The following is a 26,764-nucleotide window of genomic DNA, read 5'->3' on the forward strand; positions in this document are numbered from 1 at the left end:
TTAAACTTTCAAAACATGTGCATAGCTTTATTCATCTACTTAGATCTAACCTTTTCATGGAGCTTCAGCAAAACTGAGTGTGCAAAATGCATTTCTAAAACGTAATGCAAGCAAAGCTTTTCACATTTACACTGGCAGGAAATACAGAAACTAACAAGTCACATTAGGGAGAGTTCAGATCTGTTTTGTATTTTTGTTTTTTAATGACAAGAATTGCACAGTTCATTGAGACAATTGTTGCAGACATGAATATTTAAAATTTTCTAATCAAGGTGCTTTAACAATAAAAAATTTTGTTGTTGGAAAGAGCCAATAATTTGGAGCAAAGCTCACAAAGAATCCCCAGTAAATGTGGACTCCCACCATCTTCCTGTATTTTGCAAATAATGTGTTTAATAACACCTTTCATAACACTAAAGGAGATAGCAAGCTGAAACTTTTCAAAGCGCACAAAGCAAGGGTGTCATCACATTACTTGAAGGTGTTAGGGTAGGTAGTGAAGAATCCTTTTTACCATTTCCCACTACAGACCAGCCATTTGAAGACTTTAAAAAAAGGGGGGAGGGGGGTTAGCGAAAAAGTGACCCCCCCCAGTTTATAAAGAGTTCCAGTTTGACAAGAGCACCAGTTGGACAATAGAATGAGCATTTCAACTGCATAAAAATCAGTGAGGTGGTAAGGACCATCAACATCTCAGGCATTACTACATGGCCTTTCCAAAAGTCAATATACATGCAAGGCACACTGATATAAAAATAGATCTCTGGCCAACAAATATAGTAAGTAAGCAAATTAAAAGTTTGGCTCTGCAATATTGGCAACATCAAAATATAATCAGAAAGCTTTGGACCACACATCTTTCTCATATTCCTCCACCTCATTTGGTGTCCCTCACCTACATACTTTTTGGGTTTTGTCTCCTTCATGTTTGAGTATGTGCTTAAGAAAAATTTTCCTTTGTCAAGTAGCATTCTTATTATACTTTGTTTACCTTTGTTAATTAAAATATACATAAGAGAAGCAGAATAGTTGGGAGCTTTGTTAAACTAAATATGATTGGTTCATGGCAGCATTAATTTTCTGATACAAAATTTTAAAAAACAGCCAGCTTACTGACCAAAAAACAAACAAACAAACAAACAAACACAAAAACCCAACCAAACAAACAAAAAAATTTCCTCTAGTCCTTCCCAATTCTTTCTGAAGCAGAGAGGGAATAATAGGAACAAAGCTAAGATTTAAACTATTTTCAGTAGTAGAAGACTCTTTAAGGCCAAAAGATTAGTATTAACCAAAGTTTATTTCCTAAGTTTCTGTCCTCTTCATAGGTGAACACAAACTACAGACGACTGACTCACTCCTGAAGAGAATTATAAACTCTGTTCACTTTTGTTAGTGGCTGTGCTACAAAGAAAAGGTATTAAAGCAACCTATAGTATATAGTAATGTTAAAAAGTGCATCACATTCTTGATTTTCAGTTTTCCATAGCAGCAGCAGCAGCAGCAGGCGTAATCTAAGACAAAACAGTTGTTTTCATTCTAAAGATGCAATAATACCTAATGAAATGTATTCATGACTGTGAAAATTTATCTACAAAAGATGAATGCAAAGACTAAATAGACAAATAGAACTTAAGGTATTTGTTCATATTTACATATTAAAACCACTTTGTTAACACCAATCTTCACAATTACTAAAAGAAATGTGCATTAAGAATAAAATGTCACTAAAGCAGTATCCATTTCGGAGCCTTTGTTTAGCACCTGAGGAAAAAGGGATATATATGGAAAGCTATTGTATAATGTTGATCTAAGTTGGTTTGGTCTGTCGATTACAAATGATATACAGCAAAAGCAAAAGTGAACTAGGGAGAAAACATAGCTTCTATAGTAAGTTTGTTAAAACAAAACAAGACACCACAATGTTTTAAAATGGCTTCAGAACTCTGGACAGAACGAAATTTTCTGAATAGGAAATGTCTGAACCAGCAATCCCACTACAGCTCAGTTATCTGTTTTCCGTTCCTTAATGGCTATTTGCTAGTGTTTGTGGGCATTTTATGACAGAAAACTGACTGACATACTATAATTGTTTTGAGGCTTTTCTTTCTTAAACTCAGTAAATCAGTGCTTGAGTGGAGTTGATGATTTATCATTCTTTAAAACAAACAAAGAACCAAAAAACCAAAAAAATACAAAACAAAACAACAACAACAACAAAAAAAAAAAAACAGAATGGGCTTCCTTCTTACTTCTAAGTGTTTTTAAATACTGATTTTTAGAACTCTTAATCTATGTACTTCTGACCATCTTTAAGCAGCTATTCCTGCTTCTATTCTCCCGTGCCTCCTTTCCAAATTACTGGGGGACTGGGAAAATAGGAAAATCCCACCTACCAAAATCCACCCTGGTATTCATCAGTAGGCTATTGTCCCTTTACATGTATTTCACCTACTACATACACTGTACTATGTTCTTCCGCTGGTTAACATTAAGACAAGTTGAACATGAAGTGACTTGAGAGACCCTCACATAAACCATTGTGGACAGGCTTTTTAGTTGAGCCAAGCCTTGAACTTCTTGCCTATGGCAATCTGGTAGAGTTCACATTACATGCTCTTTTTCTGATCTTAACGCTTACCATTAAAAAAAAAAAAAAAAGTTTTTGGTGAGGACTGTCAAGTGATGCAACAAACAAGTGTGAACTGCTGCTACTGTGTCCTATTTTATGAATAAACTACTATATCATTTGAGATTTAACCTATTTTCCGCTAAAAACTGTCATTTGAAACAAACAAACAAACAAAAAAAAGCACAGCATTTTGTTTCACTTATGAAATTTTTGCAGATTCTGAGTAACTATGAAAGTAGATGGAGGATGGTAAAGTTGCCACTGACAAGTCTCTAGATATTGGCTATCTCCTCCTAGAAAGTAGAGAAGGGCAGGCTACTATAGACACCATAAACACACTTTATTGATGTGAAGGTTCATTACTAAAGTTAGAGGAAACACTATGCAATTAGCTTCAGGTTGTTGAAGTGGGGGGTGAATAGGGAAAAAGATAAATACACCCTGTCTTTTGTGGGGAAAGGGAGATTACTCAAGACATTTTACACAAAGTGAGTGGTATGTGACGCAAAACCTACAATCAAGACAAACTGAAAGAAATCATCACCCATAATTATTTCTTAGCTATTAAAAAAAATAGGTCATGATTTCATCCTTAGTGCCATTTTTTTCTAGTACTACCCTTTAAGGATTTAAACCATCCAACTTTATTCCATATAATGAAAACAAATGGCACAAAATAAATACACGTTTCATTCTCTGAATACTAATATAATGTCTTACACATTCATTTACTAATTCTTAGTATCTTCATCTTTCCCTCACATACAAGCACCCCAACATACATACATACACACACACATCTTTTTCAGTCATTTAAATGGAGGGATGTTAAAAGTCCCCTCTAGACTGTATTTGGTTTATGCTACAGTACTAATACTCTGAGTTGAAGGAATATTCTTTATACCAACAACATATTGTTATTTAAATGTGCTAAATTAATTACAGCTGATGTTTCTTTAGAAGCTTACGCAAAAATAATCAGAAAACAGATGAACTCGTACGACTTTTTTTTTTTTAATAAGTGCTCTGTAAGGAATTGTGTGAGGACCTAAGGAGAAAGATTGAGACAAGTACCAAACAGCACAAAGGAGCTCTGTCCCAAAGTCCTGCTTGTACTGAGGCAATTAAGTCCATTAACCCAATGTCCAAAAAAATACTGACAGTCATTATGATGGATCATGAGGGATCCCAGAAAGGTGAGCCATTTCTAACTACTATATATACCTTATAACTATATCAATCAGGAAAATTTCAGTGGAGAAAACAAAGTGAAATGTTATATTGTTTCATTTAGAAGTAAGACTCTCAACCTTTGGAAAACAGTAAAGGGGTACATTCTCTTTAGCTTCTCTGAATAGAGGCCTGAAGGATATGGAAGAAGAATTAAGAAAGCGAAGGCTTTTAAAGGTACTAAAGTATTACTTCTAAGTTTAAAAGCCCAATTCAGGAAACTGGATTTTTCTTTCCATTTTGATTATGTTCAACCTTGTATGCCACTAACCAAGGAAGTTTTGTTTTTTTTTTGTGATTTGTGCAACAGAAGAACGTTAAAATTCTAGGCAAACAAAATGGACATTTAAAAGACTAGGGTGAAGGATTTGGCCCTAAGGCGATAAGTGGTTACACAAGGCAATTAAACACACAGCAGAACTTTAAAATCTATAAAACAAACTGGAGCCTCTTTTTTTCTTTAGTCAACCCTTTTTTTTTTATATTTTTGAAAATTTTTATTAAAAAAAAAAAAAGGAAGGAAGGAAACACAAAACACAGACTTTTTTCAGTTCAGTATGTGGCGTGTTGCATTTTTCCAGTTTGTTCAATGCTTTAAAGCTCAAGGATGCCTCACTCTGAATTGTACAAGGGCCTGAAGCATCCTAGCTTTTGGCAAGCAAGCAGGAGACTCAACAAAAAAAAAAAAAAAAAAAACAAAAAACAAAAAAAAAAAAGGAACAAAGCACTAAATGAAGGGCACATCTGTAAACATACATTTGAAAATTACAATATCAGTAAAAGTGATACAGTTTACAGGTGAAATGAAACTATCTGAAACTGGCCTATCACAAGTTTCTGAACCTGGACTGATACAATAAGTTATTATATATATTATGTATAAAAAGTTTTGTTTACATCAAGTGGAATTGGCAATCCATGCTTATACTTTTTTAAAAATCTAAGCAGGGCAGAAATCCAGACTAAAAAGTATTTTTCTCTGCAGTAAATCAAATAGCTTCTTTCATGAACTATTTGTTAAAAACCTGAAATAATTAACAAAACCAGAAAATCCATCCACACTACAATCGCTCAAAACTGGACATTTCTTAGAAAACAAATAAGAGTAAAATTACTTTCTCTCCCCAAATGTATCCAGGGGATCCAGTCTGCCTTTGTTAGAAGACTCTATAAATGCCCTGCTATATTAACTTGTATTTGACATATGGATACACTAATATTTCTCTGTATGTGTATGTGTGTGATGCATCAGGCCAGAGAACTTGTTATGCCACTAACATCACCCAGTCTTAAATTGGACCCTTTATACATACATACATACACACACACACTCACTCTCTCTCACTCACTCACTCACTCATACTTTAGCATGCAATACACAAGCTGCAACACAACAGGATGGTAATGTGATAAGACAGGGCTAATGCTCTTTTCTGCCCAAAACAAAATTTCCAGAATTTCACATTATTTTCCTTAAAAAACAAAAAAACATCTTGCTCTAATAATGAAATATATTAAGATATAATTAGAAGCTAGTAAGCTCAGAAGTAGATTTTGCATGAAAACACACCGTTTACAAGCAGTGTTTATTACCTCCTCACTGGCTAAAAGACATTTTTTTCATGAACTTTTTTTTTTTCCTTTTTAGACTTTGCTGAGAAACTGAAATTATAAAAAATTTACATAAAGATAACATAGTTTCTCTTAGATGTTTGATGAAAAACGAGTACACACTTAGTGTTAGTGACAGAGAGCAAGTCTGAGCACCTACAGCGAAAAGCAGAATATATTTTTGCTCCCGGTTACACAATTACAATGGATAATTATCAGCCAATTACTTGTTCTGCAACTTTCCTTTAAATGACACTATTGAATTTGTCAGCTGTTAAAAGTCAAACATTTAACCAAAGTTAACTATGTACCCACAAACTATTCCAGGATTGTAGAACTTCAATGCCCTCCCCCTATCCCCACCCCACAAAAAATAAAAGGAACTATTTCCCCAACATCCCACAGAGGCTGCACAACTCCTGGCAAGACATGCAAATTATCGGATTAAAAAAAAAAAAAAACAAAAAAACAAACAATAACAACAAAAAAATCCCTGCAAACTTCAAGGCATTTATCCAGCATTCTAGCAGGGCTCAAAATAAAACCAAAAGATCAAGGGCGGAATAGGGGGAAATGTTGCATCATTCTGGGCTCCCCGTGATTAGTGTATCACTTTAGTCACAGAACAAGATACAGATACCTAGTAAGTGGATTTGCCTTTCCAGTGGGTCATTTGTTGCCCAAGTCGATGACAGCAGGAACTTTAGAACCACGCTTGTTAAGTCTGTATTCATTAATCATTTGCATTCACACTTAAAAACAAAAACTAACAAAATAAAAGAAAAAAAGACTATTCGGTACCGGAGATTAAATAACCATGTGTAGTCTCTTGAAATAAATTTGATTCTTTAAGAAGTCTAATTACTTTCAGTTGCCTTTTTTTTAAATAACTATATATATATATATGTATATATATATATTTGTATATATTATCCTGTGATTCTACTTATGGTTCCTCTGCTGCGTTGAAGATCTAGGAGCATAAAAGCCTCGTGTCCCCCATGAACGGTGGCTCTAATGCTGCAGAAAGGTTACAAATAGGCAGTCTGGTCCTTCATTGATCTGGACTATCCATGGCTTCATTGTAAGTGATTATCCTTTTGGGATCTAGAAGCAAAATGAAGGGAAAAAAAGTGAATTAATTAAAATCAAAATAAAACCTTAGAATTAACCCAGAAACAAATCCCAAGTAATTAATCACCATTTAAACTGCTACACATCTGACTAAATTAAATTTTTTCTCTCTCTTTTTTAATTAAAATAAAACTTTAAAGGCAATTTCTTTTTGCTTTTATCCCAAGTGTGATCTAGTTTCTCAATTCAAAATGTTCCTGTTCAGCACTCCCAACTCACATTGTCAGGTTTGGTAGCAGGCATTTACTGCTGAACCATTATTTATAATTATTATTATTAGAATATTTTTTTGTTCTACACTATATCCAGGTTGTCCAAGAATCCATGATCCTTTTTCTTCAGCCTCCAAGTGCAACGTAAAAAGTTAATACGCTTGGGCTGCAGAGATGGCTCAGAGGTTAAGAGCCCTGGCTGCTCTTCCAGAGGTCCTGACTTCAATTCCCAGCTACCACATGGTGGCTCACAACCATCCATCCTGAGATCTGGTGCCCTCTTCTGACATGCAGGCAGGCATGCAGACAGAACACTGTATATGTAATAAAAATAAGTAAACAAAATTAAAAATATATAAAAAAAGTTAATATGCTGTATGTAAACATAATATGCTGTATGTAAACAGGAAAACTAGGAATTAGTACTTTCCTAGAATTCTAGATAGAGGTCCTGGGTTCTTCAGTTCCCTCTACAGATGCAAGCCTTTAGTTATTTAATAGAAAGAGTCCTGAAAATAATACTTAACAGTAACCAAACATAGGGATATAGTGGCAGATGCCTTTAACTCGAGTCCTGGGGAGGCACAGGCAGGCAGATCTCTATGAAGCCAGCCTGGTCTATGCAACTCCAGGACAGCCAAGGGTACAGAGAGACCCTGTCTTGAATCATCCCCTACCCAAAGAATTAACCTAGCTTAAACCAGACAGTGGTGGCACACACCTGAGTTTGAGGAAAACCAGGGCTATATATAAACAGAGCAACCCTGTCTTGGGAACCCCAACCCTGTCACCAAAAACAAACCCCCCCCAAAAAAAAACACCAATTGAGCTAGCTTAGTAAGGACATTATAAAAATAAATATCCTTTCTGGAACACCAAAGGTAACCTGGCATGACAATATTCGTTTCTATAGTCAATAGTCATTTTATAATACAATTAGGTGACTATTTCAAGATCATTTTCTAGTCTTCCCCCCCCCATTTGTGCTTAATTTGAAATGTACAAGAAAAGCAATCTGCAAACCTCCCCCCCTCAATTACATTGCACCATTTGAGGCCCTGGCTGGCCTGAACTGACTTAATATTACCAGGCTGGACTGGAATTGCCTGCCTCTGCCTCCCAATGTTGGGATTAAATTGTAGGAAGGCACTTAAGTGTTTGCTAATTGTCATTAAGCAACAAACAGCTGTGTTAAAAAAAAAGATTTGATCCTTGTAAGAAACAAGCAATAGCAGCAACGATGCCTACAAATCAACACTAGCAAAGGCATGATAACCCTAAGGATGCAGTAGTGGCACACATATATTGGCAGTAACCACATATCTTGGATGAGAGCCTACAACTACCACTTTACTAACCCACCATAAACCTAAAACACACTATAAACAATATTTGTCCTTATATTGACAGGTAAGTGGAGTCCTCACCCCAATGAAGGAAACTTCTCTTTGCAACAGAGTGTTAAAGAAAACCACAACCAACAAAGTGCAGGGTTGTGGAGCCCAGTCCCAATGGATGCATCTACAAAACAACTCCTGCACCTAAGTAAGGTTAGTGAACATTGCAGAAGACAGGGAGAAAAGGTTATTATTACAACTCAGAGGATCAGGGAGTTTGCTTTGAGACTGTCACCTAGTAGTCAAAAGCTACACCCATAAAGTCTAACCAACATGACTGCCTAAACATGAGCTGAACAAGGACAACACACAGGCTAAAATGGACAAGGAAAGCCCAGGAACTTCAAACCCTACACAAAGAACAACTAACTAAAAAAGCACTTGAGCACTGAGAAACAGTATTGCCCAGGGAAGAGTATACCAATTGATTGTCCAATACCAAATACTCAGTCCCCAAAACATACATTATACAAAACAAACAAACTAAGCAGGTTGTTGTTTACATATTTAGGAATATGTATACACACACATACGCACAAAACAATGCAAAGAGACCACAAAATTAAGGAGATGAGTAAGGGAATGTCTGGAGGAAGGAATGGGGAAAATTATGTAATTATATTATGATATCAAAAAGAAAGAACAATATTAGAAGCCAAGAATTTCTGTCACTCTCTGGCTATCTGTGAGCTGAAACTTCCTAACATGTCGAGTCAAAGAGAATCTAAAGCCATTCATTCATCAGGTAGTACACTTAGGGATTTCAGAGTTACCTAATTTTCACTTATATTAACTAGTAAAATAAGTGACAATTTTGTGTATGAATGCTCTACTGACTTTTTATGCCAGAAGAGGGAATCAGATCCCAAAGCAGATGGTTATGAGCCACCACGTGGGTGCTGGGATTGAACTCAGCATCTCTGAAAGAGCAGCCAGCAGAGTCCTCTCTCCAGCCTATTACAGGATTGTAAATATCCTCATCTAATATCAGTGACCACCTTTCCAGAAAACTCTAAATTCCCAAAGATAACACATGGATCGCATACACAGTCCCTTTCCTCCTTGTCAATTATTGATTACAGAAGAGGTTAAAAGAGAATTTGTTGTTATTTGTTCATATTTCCAAACACCATCCCAGAACACAATCTAGATGTTTCTCTAACATTGAAAATTTTAATAAACTATGAATTTCAATTCTTAGGTTCATTCCTTTGTCTACCATACAAACACAAGTAGACTGGCAAAAGACAAGAACATTTATGTTAGATTCCTCATTTATACCTGGAAGGTACCAGGAAGGCTGTAATGGGGGTCATACCCAAGGCCTTATATATTAATCATGAGCTCCACCACTGAGTAAAAAACTTAGCCTATGCCTGGCATGGTGGTGAACATCTTTAATTCTAGCACTCAGAAGGCAGAAGCAGCCAGTGCTACAAAGAGATACCTGTCTTGAAAAAAAAACTCTTAGCCTCTTATAATTCATACTAGAGTAGAAAAACCATTGCTACAAGTAGTGTATTTCCATTTTCCCTGTTACAAACAGGGTCTTATAACTGTAGCACAGAATAGCCTTGAACTTTTAAAAGCCTCGGCATTCAAAGAGCTGGCATTACAGGTAAGCCACAATGTCTTAGCAGTCTTGGTAAGGCAACTGACTTTTGACTAATTAAGTCAACACAAAATCCAGAGGCTGTTCATTTGGTAGGCCATGATTCCAATTAGTCTCAGTAAAGTAAATGTCATGATTTTTGATTAGTATTAAAGATTTTAAATAACCATTCTTACCTTGCTTCTGCAAATTCCATATAGATTCCATTTCTGTAAGAAAGAGAAAAAAATTATTTTTTTTTTTTTACACATCAAACTTCAACAAATGCTTCTATCTCTTAAACAGCCTTTAGTCCCAGCACTCAGAGACAGAGGCAGGCAGACTGTGAGTTCGATGTCAGCCTTCCCTTTGTCTACAGAGCTAGTTCCAGGACAGGCTCTCGAAAAACTAAAACAAGAGTAACAACAAACAAACCAAATAAAAAATGTGGTGCTTTTACCACTTATGTCTGAAGAAATGGAGACTTATTCCTGTGGGATAATTAAAGTTAGGATTGACTTACAGCACAAGGCACTGAAGTTTTCAAATAACTTTTAAGCATCATCTAGATTATGTATATACTGATTATGAAAAACTAATTTTTGGGCTGTCTGGATGGTTTCCTGCCCAGCCTAATGACTCAAATTCAATCCCTGAGACCTATGTGGCAGGTTGTTCTTTGACCACCACACACTGGTGAATCACACATGTAAATACATGTATATACAAAGACCCTCACACACTAAACAATAAAAGCCATTATTATATGAAACTAACAATATTCTGTGCTTACAAATAGCAAAGATACACAAAATTCTGCATATATTAAATATTTTTTCTCACCTCACTGCTATCCTACTCCTCCTCAATGGAGTATACAGGTCTCTTGAACAGAATGTTCAATTTTATAAACTTGATTAGTTTAAGCATCTAGGAAAGTGGTTCTGACCCCTAAACCATACCCAAGTCCATAAGCCAAAATGCCAATTCACATTCCATTTGTTAATAAATCATTATTCCTCCAATTTCTTTCAAACTTGTGTTTACTTTGTTCGTCATCTTACACAGGCATGTACATGTCTAAACTACAGGGATAGAGAAGGCAGTGCTTCACAATCAACATGTATCTAAATGAAGACCATACATAGCTTATAATACAAAACCCTAAGAATCAGTCCCTGAAAACAAACATGTAACCAAACTATTCAGAAAAAGGAATGAACTATCACAAATGATAATACCTTTCTCATGCCCATAAAAAAAAATTTTACACCACTGAACTGGATCTTAAAACTGGTTTCATTATGTATTAAGCGTAGTATTTGCATAGGACTAAGTAGGGTAGGGTAAAAATCATTCCCCTGAACTAGATGAAACTGATCTAAAATTGTAAGTTTATTGCAAATAAATATACAGAGACTGAGAATTATATACTACACTCACCCTACAGGATCAAATATACAATGAAAGTTGTTTTTGGGAGGGATGCAGGATAGGGTCTCATAAATGTGTGGATCACCACAACCAGCTATTAACAACATATTTAAATGTTAGATTATACTTGTTTGAATTTAGTTGTATGTTTATGGTCTTCAAGTCCCTGATTTTGAAGATCTGGAAGTGGGGAAACTACATATCCAGCCATGGTTTAAGCCAAAGGTTAACAATTTGTGTAGCTTTGGAGCCTGTCCTAAATCTCAGCAAACCAAGCTGGCCCCTGTGGCTTAAGATTTATTTTCTTTTTAATTCTATATATGTCTGGAGAGTGTGCTTGGTAACCTTCATTCTTTCAGGAGTAGCTAGACACTCCCCTCCCCCCCTTTCTCAATCATTTCTCTAGGGAGTTGTGGGTTTTTCTTTTTAGTGGCATGTCTATTTTATTTAGAAGACAAAATCTGTCTTATCTGTGTGTTGCTGTTAGATGGAGGGCATCCCTATCCATTCTCAGATGTTTTGAGACATGTTGGCATGGACTCCAACTACTATCACATAAATGACTCTGAACCTACCTCCACCTGCTAAGTACTGAGATTACAGTAATCGTGGCACTAATCATATCCTATAAATATAATGAATGCTAATATTTCCTTAGAAAAATCTGGCCATTCATGTCCCTATTTAGGCACTTTCCCACTGTTCTTTTTTTGTTTTGTCTTTTTCCTATCCTAGGGATTAAACCTAGGTCTTTTGTATTTGTTAAGCAAGCTATATCCCCAACCCTCCTTTTACTTTTGTTTGCAGACACAATCCAACTAAATTACCTAGGTAGGTTAGTAATCCACTCATTGCCTCAGACTCAAAGCTAGAACTCCAGGCTCTACTTTTTTGAGGCAGTCTTACCATACAGCTTGGGCTTGGCTTGCCTCTAATTGGTCATTCTATTTCCATCTCCAGAATGCTGAGATTATAGCACTTTCAAACCCATCTCATTGCATGTTATTTAATGAACATTCTAAAATACCAGCACTTTGAATGTTTGACATGCTTCAGTATCAATAAGATCAACTCAGTTTTACATCAGCTTTCAACCAAATAGGCAACTCTCAATTTATCTCCTTTTAGAGGGAATATAATCAGGAAAGGCTTTGAAAATAAACCCATTATTATTACTTCACTAACCTAAAGCATTCAGTCTGAGTACTTCAAAGACAATAGTTACCAGTACTGGATATGTACATTAAGAGTTCTCTAGGGGCCTGAGAGATGTCTCAGTGGTTAAGAGCACTGGCTGCTCTTCAGAGGACCTGAATTAATTACCAGCACCCACAAAGCAGCGCACAGCTATCTGTAACCTCAGTTTCAGAGGACCTGATACCATCACAAGAACATACATACAGGCAAAACAGTAATGCTCATGAAAAGGAATAGAGAAAGAAAAAAAACTATTTTAAAAGAGTTAATACTCGGGAGAGGTGGGCATGAGGGAGAAAGAAGATTGAGTGAGGGAAATACAGGAGAGCAAGAAGAGATAACAATAGAGGGAGCGATTATAGGTTTTAAGAGTGGCACTAGGGAAATGTCCAGAGATCTACAAGGATGACCCCAACTAACAATCTAAGCAAAAGTGGGGAGGCTACTTAAATGCCCTTCCCCGATGAGACTACCTTATATGCCATCCTAGAGTAGAGCCTTTCATCCAGTAGCTGATGAAAGCAGAAGCAGACACCCACAGCTAAACACTGAGCTGAACTCCTGGAATTCAGTTGTAGACAGGAAGGAGTGATGAGCAAAGGTGTCAAGACCAGGATGGAGAAACCCACAAAATCTGTGGACATGAACAAGGGGGGAAGATCATGGACTCCAGTCTGATAGCTGGGAAATCAGCATAGGACCAACCCACCTGAATGTGGGTGTTAGTTGGAAGGAGTGGGCAGTCTATGGAAGCCTCTGCTAGTGGATCAGTATCCCTACTATACAAATGGACTTTGGGAATCCATTCCACATAGAGAAGATACTCTCTCGGCCTAGACACATGGGGGTGGGATTGGGCCCTGCTCCAAATGATGACATTACTTTGAAGGCCTTACCCTCCTTGGGGAGCAGAAAGGGGATGGGACAGGGGTTAGTGGGGGGTACAGTGGAGGACGGGAGGGTGCGGGAACTGGGTTTGACATGTAAAAAAGGCTTGTTTCAAAATTTAAAAAAAATATATATATACACATATATATATTTAATATACTCTAAATTGGCTATGGTGGTACACACCTTTAATCTCAAACTGGAAGCACAGATAGAGAGAAAAGGATTGATTTGATTCTACCATATGCTAAAACAGTGACTCCTTAGATTTAATGCTTAGGAAACATGAGCTGGGCAGGAATCATGTCACATGCAGTCAAGTAGAATTATGCTAGGCTAGCGTACACTGTTAGAGTTCCTCAAAAACACAACTCCAGAAGAGGTATTGAATTTTTGATTTTTTTGTTTGTTTGTTTGTTTTTTAAGACAGGTTTCTCTGTGGCTTTGGAGGCAGTCCTGGAGTTAGCTCTTGTAGACCAAGCTGGTCTCAAACTCACAGCTATCCACCTGGAAGAGGCATTAGCTCAACTATATCATGACAAAGAAAAAAAAAGGACCTTATACTTCCCTTGAAATAGTTGACACTGAGTTGTGATGATAGGAAATGGAAGGCCTTACCCATCCATGCAAGCACTCTACCACCACTGAGTTCTATATCCAACCAAGCCTTATTTTTCTGTATTTTTTCAAATAGGATTTTGTATATCTCAAGGCAGCCTTAAACTCTCATTAAACTCCTGATCTTGCCTCCCCTCCCAAGTGCTGGGATTATAGGCAAACAACAACCAAACGTGGTTTTCCTTTTTTTTTTCCCCAAACAGGGCTTTTTTTCTATGTAGCCTTGGCTGTCCTGGATCTCTCTGGAGCAGACTGCCTCTGGAGTGTCAGGTTAGGATCAAAGGTGTGCACAACCACTGCCCAGCCCAATTTTTTTTTTTTTTGAGAATGGGTCTCTCTATATAGCCCTAGCTGTCCAGGAACTTACTATGGAAAAGCAGGCTGGGAGAGTGCTAAGATTAAAGGAGTAATTCACCACAATGGGTTAACCTTTTCTTTTTCCTTTTTGGTTTTTCAAGACAGGGTTCCTCTGTATTGTTCTCGAACTAGATCTGTAGACCAGGCTGGCCTCAAAGTCAGAGATCCTTCTGCCTCTGCCTCCCGGAATGCTGGCACTAAAGGCGTACAGCACCAACACCCGGCTAATGATCATCTCTTAAGCAATGTTCATGGGACAATACTTATGAAGAGCTGACTTTATTCCAATCAATCCCTTATGCTTTAATGTGCTGTCATTTTATATCTTTTTGTTTTCCCAGAGGGATTCTCTGAGCAATAGCTCTGGCTGTCCTGAAATTCTGCACACCAGGTTGGCCTTGAACCATTACCTTCAACTGCAATGAACATAACACTAGTAGGGCTGAGAGATGGCTCAGCTCTTAAAGGCTAGGCTCACAACCAAAAATATAAAATAACACTAATACTTCTGAGGTTGCAAGTAATTAATTAATGTTAAACCTAAAATATGTACCAGTCCTATTAAAATGATATAATAAGCACACCCTCCCTACCTAATACTAAATTCAATTGATGAATGATCTATTTTTGAAGCTAGAGAAATGAACAGAACTTCTAATTCTAAGCCTAACTTAAATTTAGAAAATTACCACAACACTGAAACAGTAGAACACTAACACTGCATATATAAAATACAGGTACTCTTGATTGTCTAGTTAAATTCAAATGATTCTCCTTTTAAGATTAAAATAAATGAATAAAATAAAACTGGAGTGATGGCTCAGTGTTAACACCTGCTGCTTTTCCAAAGAGCTGAAGCTTGGTTATCAACACTCACACAGGACAGCTCACAACTGCCCACCACTCCATAATTTCATAATTTCAAGTTACTGATTCAAAGAGAAAAATCTGCAGGACAGTAAACCACAACTTGCCCTTCTGGAACCCAAATGAACTATTATCTGCTCAATTCTCTTCTGTTTAGGGGAAAACAATTTTATTAATGCTCAACTGCAAAATTCAAGATGATGCATTTTACTAAAACTTCAATGTAGCTGCAACCATGTAGAATGGCATTCAGTTTACCTAAATCAATTCTACATTTAAAAAAAGTGATGGTGGTAGAAGCCTTTAATCAATTTATCACTCAGCATTAGGCAGGAAGAAAGTGGCAGAACTCTTGAATTTGAGATCCAGGACAGCCAAGGCTATACAAAGAAACCCTGTCTCAAAAAAATTCAAAACAAAAGTCACAACTACAAAGTGGTAGCATATGCCTTAAATCCCAGCTCAGGAACCTGGCCAATATAGTGAAACCTTGTCACAAAAATAATTATGGGTTCGGAACTCCAGCACCACCAGCATAACAAACAAAAACAGTAAAGAAAAAATTACAGGTGTAATATGAAATCCCTGGCCCTAAGAAATAAACGCCACACACAAAAATTAGCAACTAGTCATCTCATTACTTTTTGGAGGTTGCAGGAAAACAATGTAGTTTTTTTTTTTTCCCCTTTTTTAAAGGATTGATTTATTATCTGTATCTACCTGCATGCTAGAAAGGGCACCATCTCATTATAGATGTTTGTTGAGCCACCATGTGGTTGCTGGGAATTGAACTCCGGACCTCTGGAAGAGCAGTCAGTGCTCTTAGCTTCAGAGCCATCTCTCCAACCCAGGAGAACAGTGTCTTCTTAGGCTCACATAATTATCACAAGCTACAAGACACTGATTTTCTATAAAAGACCCTGGAGAGCAGATGACACAGAAAATGACACCAAAACTACCCAACTATCCTGGCAGAATTTAACATATATAATTACAAATGGTAAGAGACTTAATAAGCATTTTTCTTTTGCTCTACTTTCAGCTTCCAAACTTTTATTTCCAAAGAGATCTATCTGGAGAGCAATTCAACATCATCTTAGGGAAAAAAAAAAAAAAAAAAAAACCCTGCAAAATGCTAGGCAGGGTAGAGCACGCCTTTAAAAGCTCTAAAAAAAATAAAACAACAACAACAAAAAACTAGTCAATCCCACCCTCCCACACCCCATTTCCTTAGTGTTTTGAGACAGGGTCTAAAATTCTGTTCTAAAATTCTGAAATTGACCTGCTGAGATTAAAGGTGTACAACCACATCCGGCTTCCTTCTGCTCTTTTCCAAAGGGAAATAAGTATTTTAAAAGTACATGTTTATAAAAGTACATGCCTTTCATTTTGCAGATCAAAAAAGGCAAACTAGTAAGAGAAATCAAATCTCACCAAGACCCTACAGCTGGATGAAGAGCTCTAGAAAATTGATAGATACTGAGAGGGAAAATCAAGTCTTTTAGGATGAGTGACCTAATCCCATGCAGACAAACATTTAAATCAACATGGATGGATGAACAAACATAAAATTAATTTTAAAACAAACGAGCAGGAGACATATATACAGCTCAGTTGCTGCTCTTCCAAAAGTTCTATTACCCTCACCTAAGTGGTAGCCCACAACCATCTGTAACTCCAGATACAGAGGATCTAACACCCTATGCTCTAGGCACTGATATGTTGCATGGACACACTAGCAGGTTAAACATTTGAATAAATAACTTCATCTTAAAAAAGTCATACACAGCTTTGTAATTTTTCTCTAAGGCAATGGTTTCTGAGAATGTGGTGATTCCTTCACCCCTACAAACTGATAAGCTGCCCTCAATTATTACAATTCCTACCTAACCAGTATTTAATAAAAATTAGCCTTCACCTTTAATCCTAGCACTTACAAGGCAGAGGTAGGCAGTTATGCGAGTTCAAGACCAGCCTAGTCTATGCATCTAGTTCTAGGATAGCCAGGGATACACAGAACAAAATTTTGTTCTTTTTTTAGGATGTCAAAATTGATCAAGCTGTTTGGTTTATGCAAAGTACTTACAACTACAGTGGATGGTCGAATGTAGTAGTTGAGGAATGTAGTAGTTTGAGGAGTGCCATGGATTTATAAATGAATAAATAAAAATTGGGTGGTACTAGAAGTTGAACCCAGGCTTTAACTGATGAGCCACCTCTTGAGCCCACAATTAGTATTTCTTATTCACCTTGACAAACCTAGACACACCTGGTATGAGAAATTCTAATTGAGGAAATGTCTCCATTAAACTGGCCCATGGGCACATCTGTAGGGCATTTTATTAACTACCAATTAATGTAGGAGGGCCCTGTACACCATGAGTGGTACAATCCTTAGGCAGTTGGTACTGGGGTATACAAAAAAAGGTCACTAAGCAAGTCACAGGGAGCAAGCTAGTAAGCAGCATTTGGCTGTGGTCTGTTTCAGTTCCTGCCTCTAGGTTCCTGTCTTGAACTTCTGCCCTGGCTTCTCTTAATTATGGAGACCAAATAAATAGCCCCCTCCTTTTTTTCTTTCCTGCCCAAGTTGATTTTGACACAGAAACCAAACATCAGAAAAGCAGTCTACTATCAAGTTACATCTGCAGCCTATAGACTTCTATTTCAAGACTATTCCACCTCTTTTGTGAAGACGGGTTAGGGAGTTATGAATGGCAGTTCAGAGACTTATGCCAAAAGTAAAAGATAGAAGGAAGCATATTCCATGGGTGTCAATGGCACAGGCTTTTAATCCGAGCACTCAGGAGCTTGAGTTCAAGGCCAGAGTTATTTTCAAGGAAAGCCAAGGCCAAACAGAAACACTGTCTCAAAAACCAAAAAATTAGTTATGCTATTCAGGAAAAATGCAATTTTAAAAAATTTTGCAGGTAGAAAGACCTGTCATGGCACAAGTGTGGAGGTCAATGAACAACTTGCAGGAGTCAGTTCTTTCCATCACTTGGGATTTAGGTCATAAGGCTTAGAAACAGATGCTTTGCTCACTCAGTCACCTCCTGGGCCCCAAAGAGTTTTTTGCTTTGTTTTACTTTCCTGTATTTTAAGACAGCAGTTTCTCTATACAGTTCTGGCTGTCTTGGAATTTGCTCTGTAGACCAGACTGACCTCAAACTCAGAGATTTGCCTGCCTCTATCTCAGTGCTGGGATTAAAGGTGAGAAGCAGGACACATTTGGTGACACAGACCTACAATCCCAACACCTGAGACACAGAGAGGCACAGGACTTTTAAGGCCCTTGTCTATCACTTAAAAAACAAAACTCATTATCCTTTGAGAAAATATTGAGCAAGGTATGGTAGCATGTACTTATAATCCCAGCAGAAGGATCAAAAATTCAAGGCCAGCCTCACTATGAAACCCTGTTTCAAAAAGCTAAAAATAAAGAAGGCTATCCCTTAAGCAAATGTCCTCTCTACATAAAACCAAATAATGCCAGGCAGTGGTGGCACAAGCCTCTAATTCCAGCACTTGGGAAGCAGAGGCAGGCAAATCTCTGAGTTCTAGGACAGCTAGGGCTGTTACAGAAACCCTGGGGGGGGGGGGGGGGAGAGAGACTCAGAAACTGGGGGGGGGGGCTCTTTATGTAGGTGATCAATTATACCTTTCTTGATCATTTCATGTTGGGAAAGCACATTCCTCTAAACTATACTGTTTCCAAAGATCTTGAATCAAAAAATTCATACTAGTTATTCAATCACAGTATCACAGAATCTCAAATATACTATTATATGTATACTTTTACGTACACATCAGCCCATCAAAATCTTTGAAAAATGAACAAATGAATTACCTTTAGTGTGATATACAATAGCAGCCCTCAGGTCAAAAGAACCCCAGCTATCATTTCTTTCTAGGCCTCTCTGGTATCTCTGTTCTTTGGCGGAGCCTAACAAAGTGTTCGTAGGAGAAGCCAGAGGATTTTGATTTTCTATTTCGTAGTCCTTTGAGAGAAACACTAAAGCACCTTGACTACTGGCGTCTGCTTTTTGCAGGTCACCTATATGACTGGGTTCCAAGGGTAAGGCTCCACTCTCAGTAGTCCCAGGTTTTAGAATGTTACCCAGAACTTGAGGACTAGTCCGTTTTTCCAACTCATAAGCCTTGGGAAACACAGGATGCTCAGTTCCTGAGGGAATTATTTCAGCACCCTGTGAAACCAAAGTGGCAGGATATTCTCCTTGAAATGTCACTTCCATAACTTTATGATCTGATGACTTTCCAATAACAGTCTCTGGGCCAGCACTGGGCTCATTTATAAATGACAAACCCCATTGATTCTGGAAGATATCCCCCAGGTTTTGCTGATCTGTCTGCGAGGGCAGATCTACTTGTGCAGTGCTTAACAGCACCGTTTGCATATTTGAAGGGTAGATAAAAAGGCTAGACTTAATTTGTTCAACAGCTGCTGAAGTCAGACTCATGTCCTGAAGAACTGAATCAGTCCCAGTAGAGATGGGTGTTAAAGTATTAGCAGCAGTAGTTAGCAGTGACTGACCCCCTGATGGATACACATTTCCATCAGTTCCTGCTAAAACAGGCCCATTAGAAAAGTTGGCAGAAGTAACCGATTTCAGAGCTGACATGGGGACCTGGGATAATCGACTTGAAGATTGGGTCTGAGTTTCCCCAGTAGATAGTGAAGATGACGACGATGAAGATGGTGACACAGACGAGTTCTGTACAGTTTTGTTGAGGTTTTCCTTAACTTTGCTTGCATAACTTATTTTAGGAACTATTTTAGCACTGCTATTGTCCACTGGAAAAACTGGGGGTGGTTTAAACAAGGTCCACGAGTCCTCTTTGGAGGCAGCAGCTGAGGCATGCTTTCCTTTAGGTCGATCATCAAATTTTTTGCTGCTCAAACCTGGTTTAATATCTGAGCTTTTACGAAGTGTGTCACCCACCACAGGTTTCCCACGACTTGTTCCTCCAGGTCCAGTCTCATACTTCCAAATAGGCTTTGAACCATCTGCTCGAGTTCCTTTTTGTTCACTATAGTCAGGCTTTAAACTTTCAAGTCCCTGTTTTAATGCCGGGACACTAGTCTCTTGCATTATTTTGTCCTGTACTAAATTAAGGTTTTCACAACCCTTGGCACTATTGCGCCTAGCTTTCCTTTTTTTAGGAGTGGTATATCCACTCTCAGATCCGCTACCATCATTATCTGCTCCTTTGCCCATATAACCATTAGTAATATAGCCTGAATTATTTGTTATAACGCCATTTGGAATTGCTACAATATCGGTCTTATCTATAGCCTGGTTCTCTCCAGATTTGTTTTCATAAGACTTCCCATTCTTTTTGTCCATACTGTTTTTCTGAATAAAATTCTTGGTTTTAATTCCTGCTTTTCCAAAGGTGCTGGTCTTTACAGTCTGCTTCAGGCTAGTGTCTACAACTTGCTGGTTGCCATTGAGGACCCTAGAAATAGGGTTAGTAGCTTCATCAGAACCGAGGCTCTTTAAGGATATTTCTCCGGCATTACCATTTATTTCACCATAGCCTAGAGAAGGAAAACAAAAACAAAACAAAAATACATTTAAACCACAGTAATACTGAAGACTAGAAACTGTTTATGAAATACCAGATACTACACTGTAGGGTTTGTTACCTCACACCACTATGAAAAGATTTCGCCTTTTCACAGATTTATAACAGAGTTCATTGGTAGGCAGAGGAAGAATTAGTACACAATTCACATCAGGTCCATCTACTGGGCCACTAGTCAGAAGTAACTAGAAAGAACAAGACCTCTCAAGCAGCATGCCATAATACTCCTCTAGATTATCTATAAACCTACACATTATTGACATGAGGCTATTATAAAAGTTTTCTTACAATTAAATGCAATACAATCCTGGCAAGTGCGACATCTGCCTGTTAATTCCAGCACACTGAAAACTAAGGCAAGATGACTGCCATGTTTGAAGCCATCTTGAGCTATAGAGTGGAACAATTAGGACCAGTATTACCCTCTGAGCAAAATCCCACTCAGTAAAAGAAATAATTAAGGCTATGGCCTTTGCCTAGCATGTATGACCACTGAATACAAAACCCTAACCCCACCACCACCAAAAAGGGGGTAAATTAAAACCGTAAGTGACTAGTTGCAAATGCATCTAACACACAAAGCTATAATGCCCAGGGACTTTTATTTCAGGTCATACCATAACACATTAATCAAAAAAATATGAACCAATGTTTCTAGTCCTTAAGATTTGTTTTCTTATGTATTTGGGTTAAAAGACTTATAGAGACCCAGCATTGGTGGTGCACACCTTTAGGCCCAGCACTTGGGAGGCAGAGGCAGGCAGATCTTTGTTGAGTTCAAAGCCAGACTAGTCTACAGAAGGAATTCCAAGACAGACTCCAAAGCAATACACAGAAACCCTGTCTTTGGGGGGGGGGGGTGGGTATGGGGAGGATCTAGAGAGATAAAGTAATAGAACTAGAAATCTAAACTCTGACCTGTCTAGATAGAACCCACAGCTTTCTTTCTACCGCCATGCAACACTTGCTACTCACAATGAAAGGAATCTAATTTTTTAAAGCTGTCAAGTATCTGAATGTAAAACTTCCCTGTTGACAGTTAAGTTTAATGATTACAAGTGATCTACTGGGTCACAACTCCTACTTGCTAGTAAAATAATGATTAGCCAGTAATTGTTTTATGACCTCTAAAGTCCTTTGGGAAACCCTCAATTCTAAAAGTAATATTAGTAAGTACTAATATTTGGTTTTTTGATAAAGGGTTTCTTTCTCTGTAGCCCTCTATCCTGGAACTCACTCTATAGACTAGGCTGGCCTTGAACCAAAAAAATCTACCTGCCTCTGGCCGCCCAGTACTGGGATTAAAGAAATGTGCCACTACCTTCCTGTAGAAGTTCCTGACTGACACGTATGAAATTCAAAGCTCAACCCTTAGTTGTTAGGGAAAAAAATTAATTTCCAGTGCTAAAGCTCTATTTTTTTTTTTTTTTTAAAGATCTATGATAGAAAGTCAGAACCCCTGTGTTGCTAAAGGCTGAGTATTCCTAGCTGGTACTCTATCACTAAATTCTATCTGTTCCCAAATAAAAGCTTTCATGGAGATGTGGTGGCTATACCTTCAATCCTAGCACTCAGAAGACAGAACCAGAGGAATCTGAGTTTGAAGCCAGCCTATTCTACATAAATGAATTCCAGGTCAGTCAGAACTGCATTTTTTTCTCTCATAAAGTCTAACTATGAAAAGACAAGACTACTATGTGGTTTTCTTTTTTCCTTAAACTTTTCTAATACAAAACAAAGAGAGCTGCTATGTGGCACACCTTTAGTGGCAGGAGAATCTGAGTTCTAGGCCAGAGCTGCACTGAGAAACCCTGTCTCAAAAAGCAAAACAAAAAGCAGAAAGTTGAGCCACACTGGTTCATCCCTGCAATCCTGTATCAAACAAAACAAAATTGGGGGTAGGAGAGACCCAGATCATCTCATTAAATATGCTCTTGTGAAACTCTGGACCAAAGACAAACACAAAAACTACCTCACCATTTAATAGCTCAATAGATTAAGCAGTATCTGTATCTTCTGGCTTATTACTCATAACTTTTTTTGTATTTAAACTAAAGGTGAGCAAAGCTACACGCAAAATTCAAAGTTGATTTTCAAATCAAGTTGAATCAAAGCAGTCTGGAAAGTAATCCAGAATAATTCTATGTAAGAGTACTACTACTAGTGGCTCAGATATCAGAACTCACTCTTGGAAAACACAGCTCAGGTAGGAAACAGTGGCCCACACTAATTCTAGCTATACGCAAGCCCACACTCAAGTAAATAAACTCTGATGAGACACCAGAATTACAACTTAAAGGGCTGAGTCTGTGGCTGAATGTTAAACAGCTCCTGCCTAGCACACCCAGGGGCCTAAGGCTCAATCTCTATTTACAAAACAGGCCACTATACTTGTCTTAATGACAAAAATCTGTTTGCATTTAACTACATAATACTTTACCCCCTATGTCCTTGGTATGCAGAGAAAGCATGAAAGGTATTTTTAAAGCTTAAATATTAAGAAAAACATTTAGACTGTGTTACACAGAAATTAAAAATTGGTAGCATTTATTTAGGACTGTCATGATAGCTCCACTTCAAATGATCTCAGTCAAAACTTGAGTACTGACAAATCTAGCTTCGGATTTGCCACTGCAATCACTCAACACATTTGATCTTCTCTAGGCCCTCTTCTGGATTCAACAAACTAGTTTTTCCAAGATTTGGGAGTAATAGGCAGTGAAAACCCACATGACCAAGTATATTCTACTTTTCTTAGCACTGTACACAATGAGGTAACAGTATTGTGTGACCAAACCACATATAAAAAACCAACCACCCCCAAACTGTTAGGACTCTCTCAAAATTTCCTAAACACATTTCCCTCCTTCATCCCAACTTTTTTTGAGGGGTGCCACTTCCAATGGTTCAGGGTCTGCATCTCTATGTAGTGATGAGTCCTGTTGGGAATACATAAACCTCATGAAATACCATTATTTGACAACAGTTAATACTTCCCAACCTTCTGAAAACCAAAAAAATGAAGTGTTATGTAATTCCTAAGTTTCTAGGCTGATCTAGATCCTCACAATTAAACCCTGAACTTCTACTGCACATTACAAATGAAAATCTGATATCCAGCATCTGTCTTCAAAGTTACACTGTCTACAATAAGTTTTTCACCAGTAACTTCATGTATTAAACGACAGGCTGAGTTTAACATTTTTCTTCCAAGTATTCCCTTCATTACTCTTCAGTTTATAAACACTTTTCATCTGCAAAAGCATAAATTTTGATGTGTACTTAAGTATTTCCTCAAGACTCTTACGTTTAACATGTTAAATAAAAATTCAGTCTGGATAACGACATCAGTTTTAAAATGCAGCAAATGTCTTCTCTCACTTTAATATGACCGAAAACTCTTGTCCAAGGTAAGGTGGTATTGGCACCACCTCAGAGAAGGCACTTCCCGATAATAGGGGACCCAAACTGTCTGTTGTCCATCCAAATAGAGCATTTGAGTAATCCCTGCAGCCACTACCCATGCCCAGAAGTTTAGGTGGAAAACAAGGTTTAAGAGGTTGTTTTCCCTTCTCTTGGTAGGAAAGGCGCTGCTAGAAAGAAAAAGGCCTAAGTGAAAAGCCTCTGAGGCGGAGTCGTGAGCGAACCTGGCAGGAGATGAGATTCCTGTGGCAGAGAAACTCGTGACCCGGGAGCTTGATTCCCGCTGGGTACCCCACCCGGCCTCAGGCACCGCCTCTACCGAAAATGAATCCCCCCCTCGCCCCTCGCAGGCCAGCGGAACGCCGCGGCCGCCGCCCGGGCCTCCTTCCCCTTCAAGCGCCTCTTCGGGGCCGGCTCCCCGCCCGGCCGCCCGCGCCTCCCGCCGCACCCGGGAGCGGGAAAGGCGGCGGTCGGCGCGCGGGTCCACGGTGCAGGCCGCTCCCCTCGTGGCCGCTTCCCTCCCCCACCCCAACCGCCCCCGCCCCTCACCCCAGGGACCCGCCCGGGGCCGCGCGGCCGCCACCGGGTTACACAACCCGGCGCGGGGCGGGGGGAGGGGCGGCGGGCGCCGGCCGCCCGCAGTGCGGGGGACCCGGCGATGGCGGCCGAGGGTCCCGGGCCATCGGTCCCGGCGTGCTGTGTGGCCTTCGGCACCCTTCCCCCTCCGCTCCTCAGCCGGCCCAAGTCGGTGACAGGAATCGGCTTCCAACATGGCGGACAGGAAGCGGCCCCGCGAGGAGGAGAGAACATTCCAGCCTCGCCGGCTCCGAGGAGAGCGGGCCAGGGGCGCCGGCCTCGGGAGAAGCCTCGCGGGCAGACGGCAGGGTCCGGCGCCCGCAAGAGGCGCTTAGGGGTGGAAATGACCCGAGGGGAGAAAGGGTCCCAACCGTCCCCCCCCAGACAGCAAACGCCAGGGCCACAGGTGGGCTTGGGTGGCGGGTGAGGGAGGACGCTTCCTCAACTCAGCCCTCAGCCCGGCTCCTCGCCGCCTGCAAGACGGTGTCGAGACACCACCCGCGCCGGGACTCACTAGGCCCGCCGGAATTACATACAGCTCGAGGGGGGATTTTTTTTTTTAGGGCGGCCGAGTTTCATCCCTTCTTAGGGGCCCCCACGTTCAGGCAAGTCCAGGGCCGAAGAGGGAAAAAAAATAAATAGACAAGGCTGGACTTCCAAGGCCGACCGTCCAGGTCTGCCTCCAGCCGGGGCGGGGGCCGGGGAAGGTCACGCTGGCCTGCTTGGGCCTCTCCCAGGCTGAAGGGAAGGAGAGGGCGCTGCAATCCCCACCTCGCGGCCCGCGCCCGGGAAGAATGAAAGGGGGCATCCCAGGCCCCGCGGGACGCACACCCCGACCGGGTTCGCGCTTTTCACATCTAGCCCCACCCCCATCCCCTCGTCGCCCCCCCCAACACCAGTCCCCTTCCCCCACCGCCCTCCCTCCCAGACCTGTTTTCTTCTTCGGCGTTTCCTGGTGCTGCTGGAGGGTGTGTTTCTGCTCATGTTTCAGCGGCTTGGGCTGGGCCTTGGGGCTGCCCTCGGCTCCATGCTGCAGGTATTGGTGAGGCTGCTGGTGATGGTGGTGGTGGTGGTGGTTGTGGCTGTGGTTGTAGAAATAATAATGGTGATGGTGGTGCGACTGCTGCTGTTGCTGCTGCTGCTGGGGGTGATGGTGCGGATGGTGGTGGCTGTGATGGTGCTGAGGCTGTGGCTGGCCGGGCTTCTCCTCCATTGAAAGCGGCTAGGACTCCCTGGCTGAGGCTGCGGGCTGCTGCACCGTCAGGATCTGAGACTGCTTCTCAGCGCTCGCTCAGTATATCTGAGCGCGTCTCGCCAGCGCACTGGTTAAGCGAGCGGATCTGCAAGATTGGCAGCAGCGCTCCAGCAATCGGGAGCCACGCTGCGCGTCAAGCCCCGCCCCTAGTCCAAATCCTCTTCCCTTCCCCTTCGCCACCGCCGCCTAGCCAACGCCACTTACCCTATGCAACCTCACAGGGCCGGGCCTTCAACGTCAGCATTATGGCTCTCTCTTCTATCGCTTTCTCTCCTTCACCACGCAGTTAGCGAACAGCACTTTCTACACTCCTCACAAGCAAGCAAGCTGATTTCGAGCGTAGCAGATTCCACGGACGATTATTGGCGCTAGGAGCCATCTGTTGGTTTTGCACCTCCTAGAATCTGTTGGGGTGTGGGTTTTTTGTTGTTTTTTTTTTTTTTTAAATCCTTTTCCGGGTAGCCAGAGCAGAGGGGGAAACTCAATTTCCTTAACCCTTAGGCCACGAAAGGGGCAATAAAAAAGAGGAAATAAATTCAATTTTAAGAATACAAAACCTTCAGAACTCGATAGATCGTTTTGTATTCTGGATTCATTTTGCTTTGTATTCATATGCTAATCTTTTCCTTTCCACAGAGGGATTATAGGGTTCCACAATGGGGTATCTGTGTAATTTTCTAAAAGGGCACAAAGGGCTTAAATCATTGTTTCTTTGTAGTTAAAGGCCAGAGAGAG

At 39.9% G+C, this 26,764-nt stretch overlaps 1 protein-coding gene across 1 annotated transcript; it reads right to left on the reverse strand.

Annotated features, from left to right (window-relative positions):
• On the reverse strand, positions 1 to 26,082 carry Nufip2 (nuclear FMR1 interacting protein 2). The gene is made up of 4 exons (XM_051179913.1): positions 25,705 to 26,082; positions 19,016 to 20,728; positions 10,005 to 10,037; positions 1 to 6,580 (listed from the first exon to the last, which is right to left on the reverse strand). Exons 1-4 carry the CDS (start codon positions 25,985 to 25,987, stop codon positions 6,528 to 6,530), a joined length of 2,082 nt encoding a protein of 693 aa, XP_051035870.1. The 5' UTR covers positions 25,988 to 26,082; the 3' UTR covers positions 1 to 6,527.
• Between the last annotated feature and the right edge of the window lie 682 nt (positions 26,083 to 26,764).

The sequence above is a fragment of the Phodopus roborovskii genome, unplaced genomic scaffold (genome assembly GCF_943737965.1).
Source record: "Phodopus roborovskii unplaced genomic scaffold, PHOROB, whole genome shotgun sequence".
Lineage (NCBI taxonomy): Eukaryota > Metazoa > Chordata > Mammalia > Rodentia > Cricetidae > Phodopus > Phodopus roborovskii.

Coding starts and splice junctions, on each gene's coding strand:
- Nufip2 (XM_051179913.1), bottom strand. CDS start 25,987: ATGGAGGAGAAGCCCGGCCAGCCACAGCCTCAGCACCATCACAGCCAC. Junction 20,729..25,704: donor AACGCCGAAGAAGAAAACAG/GTCTGGGAGGGA, acceptor TTCCTTCTCTAG/GCTATGGTGAAATAAATGGT. Junction 6,581..10,004: donor ATGGAATTTGCAGAAGCAAG/GTAAGAATGGTT, acceptor TTTTGCTTCTAG/ATCCCAAAAGGATAATCACT.